The sequence below is a fragment of the Danaus plexippus genome, unplaced genomic scaffold (genome assembly GCF_018135715.1).
Source record: "Danaus plexippus unplaced genomic scaffold, MEX_DaPlex mxdp_41, whole genome shotgun sequence".
NCBI classification, from domain to species: domain Eukaryota; kingdom Metazoa; phylum Arthropoda; class Insecta; order Lepidoptera; family Nymphalidae; genus Danaus; species Danaus plexippus.
In genome coordinates this window covers 47571-55689 of record NW_026869861.1, presented here as the reverse complement: position 1 = coordinate 55689, position 8119 = coordinate 47571, and the positions used below count along the sequence as shown (strand labels likewise).

The window sequence follows — 8119 nt, the reverse complement described above, 5'->3', positions numbered from 1 at the left end:
TAAGGGAGTTGTGAAACTCGGAGAGAGATCGGTTCGGAGAGAAGTAAACGCCCACCACAGCGATATCTCCAAACCGAGCAGCAACGCAGCCCCTGCTTCTCTGAGGCCTCTCTAGGGTCGGGGTGCCATTGGTAGCCGACGAGATGATAGTCACCGAGTCATCCAGGTCCACCACCCAGTGATCGTTGGGTGGAACGAAGTACGGCTCTGAGACTACAGCGACATTTATCGACCACTCCGCCATGCTCTGGAGCAGAAGATCCTGAGCAGCAGCGCAGTGGTTAATATTCGCCTGAAGTATGCGTAATGGAGCCATTATTAACAGTCCATCACGGCCTCCTCCGTGGTGGCAGCGGCGATAGCAGCAGTATCGGGAGTGGTGGCGACTGCGGCAACGGCGGCGGGAACAACAGCAGAGTCAACGTTGGAGGCAGAGAACTTACCCCTGCCCCTGGATTTGACGGGAGGGGAGCAGGACTTGCCCCCTACCCGATGGTCAGCCGGCTTGCCGGCGGCTGCACATGCATCACAGTGCAGCGGGGCAGTGCACGAACTAGCCCTATGACCGGGTTGACCACAGCGGAAGCAGAGATCGCTGCGGTCCACCTCCGAGGTGCATTTAGCGCTCACATGGTCCCCAATGTGGCATCGGAAGCACCTTAGAGGTCGGGGCTCCAGCAGCCTCACCTGCGCCGAAACCCAGCCCACCAGGAGCCTTTTAACCTCTTTTATTCTCTTGGCCGCTGTGACGGGACAGCTAACCACAACTGTTCGTAGTCCCGTACAATATGAACACGCATACCTAGCCGACAATAATTAAATAGAAATTTTGTACATATTGTTAGAAATAAATAAGGCAGTACTTCCACTTAGATGTTTGTTGCTCCACAACTCGTATCAGAAATCCCCCAGTCTAGTACTTACATCCTATTTATAATATTCAAAGGTAACATTTTTAGGTGAGGGTAAGTTACAATGTCATACAGAGGGCGTTAGTTTCCCTCATAAGTGTTTCCATAAAATTATAAAATACTGAACATTACGTAAAACATGCAGAAGCTCTCATTATAAATTATAAAACCAATTGTCAAGTATTTGGACATTTAAATTACTGTACAGAAACATTATTAACATTAATTTACACTGTTATAACAAATATACAGATGGCGCTAGTTTAACCATCACAAGAGTTTCCAATAAATATTAGAATATAAATATCGTTAAGCTTAGAATCATCAAGTATATCACAATTTAAATTATTTTAAATAATTATAACTAACACTCGGCCTTTCCTGATTCACAAATTTACGACCTCGTAATGGTATTGTGAACTATCTTACAATTTAAAATATCAATTTCCAGGTTTGTAAAAGTCCTAGAATCAAAAATTGAGGTTGTTTTTATTGAAGAAATTTTATAACTGTAAATAACAACTTATTTTCCAAAAATATTTTACTGCATGTATTAAAATATTTTACTGCATGTATAAGATTCCCCAAAAAATTAATTAAACGATCGGCCATATTGACAGCATATTACGTCCTCGTAATAGAATTATAACAATACAGCAGTACAAAGTTCTCAATAAACCTTAATTTATCTATTTCTGTTTTATGCACCGGACACAACAAGATGCTTTTGAAACTAGATCAATGAACAAACCAATTCGATAATATTTCCATGGGACACCTACATGGACTCTTTTTTTTTCTTAGCATCGGACACACCAGGATGCTTATAAAACCAAAACAAGAGTGATTATATTTCCATGGGACACATCAACATGGCTATTTTTCTTGTTTAACTTGGCACTGGACTTATCATAATGGACACACCATAAAGCCCTTTTTTTTAGAACTTTATTCACTGGACAAAACAATTTGATCTCAATACCATGGGACCCACCATCATGGCTATTCATTTTATTTAGCACTGGATACACCATGATACTCTTCAATTTTATTTATTTAAACTATTTTTATTTTAAAATATTAATCTCCCTAATAATGGGGCAAATATTCCAGTCACACGGGTCAGTGACCAAGTGTTTCTGGGAAGTGAAAATGTCAGTCAACTCATTAACAGATTCCAAAAATTCACGTACTATTCGACAGGTATTCAAAATAGCAGCTTTTTGCATGGTGATGTATGCGAGTGGTGGTAAATCCAGAATTTTTGACTTTGGTGTGAGTGTTTAGGAATGACTCCAGTAGCGGAAAGCACGATAGGGCCAATATGGATTAATTAATTTTATTTCCATGGGACACACCTACATGGATTCTCTTTTTCTTAGCACCGGACACCCCTGGATGCTTTTAATACTGGACAAACCAGTTAGAACTCTTATTTCCATGGGACACACCAGCTTGGTATTAACAAATTTTTGCCAAGTATTAGTATTTCATAATTTTTACTCTTGCATGGTATGCGACTCAACATATTCAATTATGTTTTAACATCATTATTATGATTACACATTGAATTTTCACTTTATAAAGCGTAAATATATATCACTTACTCTCCATATTGTAAGTGATTTACTTTGGATTTAACCTTTGATGAAAAGAAAAATATCAATTACATTAGATAGCTGAAACATTTTCTTTCTTAGTCAAATATCATCATCATTAGATTCACTATACAGAATAATGACATTTGTATTTAATTATTTGTATTAAATATGTTGTATTTTTATTAAATATTTTGTTTACTGAAATATGCTATAGGTTTTAATTCACCTTTCAACTGTTTTTAAAATAAAATACCACCAACTCCATGACTTGATGCATATATGTTTAACTGTGTTTCAAGTTCGGAATTATATATAGCCAGTACTGGTTCAGATTTTAAAGCTCGTTTATACCAATAAACGAATTTTGTTCTTCTTCCCCCCATTTCCACAATTGGTATTTCGTAGTAAAATACATAGCGGACGAATTCTATTCTCGAAAGATTTAATGAATTTACGGAAGTAACCAGCTTACACCCATTAAATCTTCTTAAATCGTGAATATTATTTGGTTCTCTAAATTCATTTAGTGCTTTTAATTTATTTGGCTATGGTTGGATCTCTCCACACGATATGATGTGACCTAAGTAATCGATACTTGCTTTTAAGAATGAACATTTGTCCCGACGCATTATTACACCATATTTGCTCAATAAAATCAAATCAAATTTCAAATTTCAAATCAAAGTTCTCAATTTTCCAAAGCCTGCGGGCTAGTTTTTGAAAATAATAAAATATCGTTGATAATGAGGAAGCGAATTCAAATCTATACTTATTCAGCATAAAATTCATCACTCTTTTATTGACATACGATACGGGTGATGATAAAAGGGAACTTAAGTGGTTAGTTCAATTTTTATTTCTATATCAAATCTCCTACCCCTACATGATCATCAAAACAATGATCAAATTTATTTAAGATTTTGAAGATTGTCTAGGTCCGATCTTGACACATCTGTATCGATTTTAATATTACCCGATTTATATTCAGAACCTCGAGTAATGCAAAGTGTAGCAAATAATGTTATCGGTTAATATACTAAGTCGTTTACGTCGATATACCCCCGGTTACCATTTATTTCAGTTATTTGTTCTGGAATATCAATTTCTTTACCAAGGCACCTATATTCAGACCGTTCAAGTTTCACAGAACACCATCGACATATTGTCGACAAATTGGTCCGTATAAACTAAAATTTTGATTAATCCATTAACAATTTTCAGGTCATGAGGTACCCTTAATTCTATTTTTGATAGATGGACGTCATTATGATTTAAAAATGGTAGTTCCATATTAACAGTGCTATTATTGTAGGAAAATGTTAAAGTATCCGTCGCTATCATAACACATATTCCCGGTAATTCACTAAAGGCCCGCCCTATTATCATGTCGGTGTCTTGTAGGTTATCACAAGACTATCAAAACCGATTTGCTAGCCCCGACGCCATCTATGTTCAAATTCAAAATTCAAAAGCTACTATAGAGTTTCACCTTCTGGTGTTATAATTTGACGCCCATAACCTTTTATGCTTGTTTGACATATATTATATTTTAAATTGATTTTTTAGAGCCGCTGATACTGTTATAGTATTATTAAAGTCAATATATGCAGTCAATTTAAAACCGTTAGCAATAATAATTTTACGAAATTTTGGTGATCCACATCAATCGGGCTAACAATTTAGATTTCTTTTCATCGAATTTATTGTTAGGTTTGACATAAGAACTATTTGGAGCCGATAGATTTTTAAAATAACAGTCTTTCTCTTCATAACCTACTTTACCACAGTGATCGGACTTTTTAAATCTGCAATATTCCGTTTTATGAACAATTTTATTATAATTATTACATCGGACGTTTTCCCTACATTGGGATGATATACATTGGGACGATGTGAGTCCACATGAAAAACATTTAGGCCCTGAACTTTATCAAAAGTTAAATTATTTGTTAATTGTGAGGGTTCAACTATAGTATCCGTTAAATAATTAAGTATCTTAAGAACCGGTGGCTTTAGAACCTGTGCCTCGGGTTCCAGCTTTCAAATTACGTGGCAGATTATATGATCACTTAACTCACATGACTCTCCAAGAGCTGGCTTTTTGAAAAATAAAAGTATCACCTGTGCATCCTGACGTTTGTTAGTTGCAACCATGTCGTGTAGTTTCGCAGCGAATCCGCGCTTGAGAGGGAAAAGTCTTTTCCACTCGCTCCAGGTCACATCGATGTTTTATTGGTGTTCAAACCGTAGCAGAGAGTTTCCTTCCAAGTTGCTTGTCATGTTGTATATTAAAGCTCTTTTTTTATCATCATATTTAAGCTTCTTACTTGAGCTTCAGCATCTCCTTGTTATTTGTATAGGGTCCAGGTTGTAATTGCGTTGCCATCTCACACTGGCTAGTAACTTCAATCATTTTCTCCAGGTGGTCTAAACGTTCAAGTATCTGTAGATCGGAGAGGTTTTCTTGTTTCTTTTTTCTTCAGGCTTCTTTGTGACATGTGGCAGCGGTTCATCTTCATTATTTCCAGTTGACAGGATATTTCGCGAACGATCCGTATACTTCTGACTTGTTAAAAATAAATAAGGCAGTACTTCCACTTAGATGTCTATTGCTCCACAACTCGTACCAGAAATCCCCCAGTCTAGCACTTACATCCTATTTATAATATTCAAAGGTAACATTTTTAGGTGAGGGTAAGTTACAATATCATACAGAGGGCGCTAGTTTCCCTCATAAGAGTTTCCATAAGACGAAGAGACGAAACCTCTTAGCATTCAATGGATTCACCGTGCGGGTGCCGGGTCCATTGCGTTGCAGGGAGTGGAGCTTTAACAGCGCCTGGGACTTGCGACCCAGGTGTAGGTTTAAGGGGCCCCTAACTAACGCGCGTTAAACGCTCACCTCCACTGTCCAAGCTCCTCTCCCTACCTAACCATATTTGACAAGAACCTACTAGGGCTGCCTTCGAAGTACGTTCCAAGAAAGAATTGATGTGAGTTCTGGACAGGCCCAAGTCTTTTAGTAGGTTGTAGAGAGATTTAGCCGTTATACCTCTCGCTCCCACTTCTACCGCATATAAATCCACGACGAACCTATTTCGAGTGAGTTCGTTTGTGAGCTCGTAATATTTGTTGACCTTGATGGTATGGTCTTTGGGGATGTTGGTTTCCCAAGGAACCGTAAGCTCTATCATCACAACGCGCTTTAAGATTCGCGAATACATGAATATGTCCGGTCTGGAGGCCGACGCACAAATATCCTCGGGGATTTTGTATTGTTTTTCACACGTATCCATCATTATAGTCCAATCCGTAGCCGCTTTAAGGATGGGGTAAGGCTTGACATTTGTTTTTATAGTCCTAATGCCCTCTCTCACAAAACCTACTGATCGCTCGTTTGTGGTTATTCCTTTTTGCGCTCTGGCTACCGAAACACTAACCGCTTCACGTATGATTTCCAGAACCCTATCGTGACGACGCGAGTATTGACCGCTATCGAGGAGTACCTTACATCCCACTAACAAGTGCCTAGCAGTTCCAACTGCCTTCCCACAGATATAGCAAGTCTTTTCGGTACCTTTACCCCATCTTACTAAATTACTCTGATCTGGGAGAGTCATCTGGAATGCATTGAGATAGAATTTTAGCAATGCTGGCGACCAATCATGGATTAAGGTGCGCCATTTTAGTGCTAATGGGATGCAAAAATCTCCTATGTCTAACCACTCGTTCTGCATTTCTAAACTTATTGCATGGATCTTATATTTATCATTCTCGTCTTGTCGAATAAAAGACTTCAATATATCCGTATCTTGGACCTTCCTACTTGATCCTAACCCTACTCTGTTACTTTGCGCTCCTATCATAAACTGCTTGTGGAATTGAAGCCTTGACTCTAGCTCTGAGGCATCTTTGTCTTTTGGGAGCGATGTAACGACGTCATCCTGGGATTTCCCCAAGATGTACCTCTTGGAAACTCTCAGGTGTTTATAGAGCTCCGATGGCCTTTTTAGACTCATCCCAAAACTATTGCGATCCCTAAATAAAGCCGATGAATCAGCCGTTAGCGCGAGCCCGAGCCACAACTTCAACATCTTTATGACGCCTGCATCTAACTTTGACAAAAGGGTTTTATTAAAATCATAAACGAGGAAAGGCCAATTTAAACGTGAAGTTAGATAATTATCGTAGATCCAAGCTTTTTTATAAAACACTGAACATTACGTAAAACATGCAGAAGCTCTCATTATAAATTATAAAACCAATTGTCAAGTATTTGGACATTTAAATTACTGTACAGAAACATTATTAACATTAATTTACACTATTATAACAAATATACAGATGGCGCTAGTTTAACCATCATAAGAGTTTCCAATAAATATTAGAATATAAATATCGTTAAGCTTAGAATCATCAAGAATATCACAATTTAAATTATTTTAAATAATTATAACTAAAAATATATATTGACTTAATGAAGTGGTGATTGGATTTAAAACTATTTTGTTACTATAGATAAAATTCGATATTGTCTGAAAAATGAATTGTAAAATTTACCTGTTTGTACGATAGTGAACCGCCAAGTCGAGCAAAAATAAAAAAGCGGCATGGCCGTATTACACTTTTCTCAAATTATTTCGGGACATTTTCGACCTATAAGTACATTTCGCATTAAACCTGACGCCTATATTTCTGGTAAGCAAGAAAAAAGTAGCTCAAGCATTACAACTAGACAAAGTTCTTAGTTTTGTTAAATTTTTTCATTCACTGACTGACCCATCATCCAAACTGTAAGGCGCTTCTAGTTTATATAGAAGCTTCAAAATTTTGAATACAATTTGTGTTTAGTGAATAACTCAGGGAAAAACTAAACTATTTTGAATTTTCTGTCCACTTTGCCCTCGTTATGAATTTAACTTTGAAGTAAGAATAAATAATAGTGCGATGTCAATATTCGTAATTATCAAAGAGCCAGCTAGCAAGCCAGTCATACCAAACTTACACATACATAAAAGACAACCATCACACAAACAAGTAGACTATATTAAATATAGATAGATAGTTTCACTTCCACCCCCTTGTGAAACATCACCTACGCGGTTGTATGTTCTCCTAGTAGGATGTTATGAGTTGGTGTTATGCAACCAATACAGCTTAGCTAGAGGAATTTTTCCCACATTTCTTCTCATACGTTAAACTGAGTTTATTAAAGTTATCATCATACAGTTAATTACAGTTATAATTAAGTTACACGCAAATTGAAAGCATTGAATAAAATTATTAATAAATCTAGCATTTATTAATAATTTTAATAAAAAAATATATGGAACTTAAAATTATACAAACCAACTAGAGCTTGAGATTAATGGGGAGAAAGATCACCTTAGTGATAATTAATAATAATAGTTAATAGTTTTATAATAATAATAAAATTTTTTATATACCCTGACTTTATAACCTTGTATTACAGATGAACATTAATTGAGGAATCATGTTTTGTATGCAATACTGAACGATGATCGTCCACTGCTCTACGAACTTGAAAATAATACAAATTATTTTATGAATTCAATTCACTTCCATAAAACGAGATTTCAGGAACAC

The 8119-nt window shown here is 36.7% G+C and overlaps 1 protein-coding gene across 1 annotated transcript; it reads right to left on the bottom strand.

The window, feature by feature from the left end:
- Nucleotides 1–318: 318 nt before the first annotated feature.
- LOC133320627 (uncharacterized) lies at nt 319–4925 on the bottom strand. Its single transcript, XM_061529264.1, has 2 exons — nt 4840–4925; nt 319–802 (listed from the first exon to the last, which is right to left on the bottom strand). Exons 1-2 carry the CDS (start codon nt 4923–4925, stop codon nt 319–321), a joined length of 570 nt encoding a protein of 189 aa, XP_061385248.1.
- Between the last annotated feature and the right edge of the window lie 3194 nt (nt 4926–8119).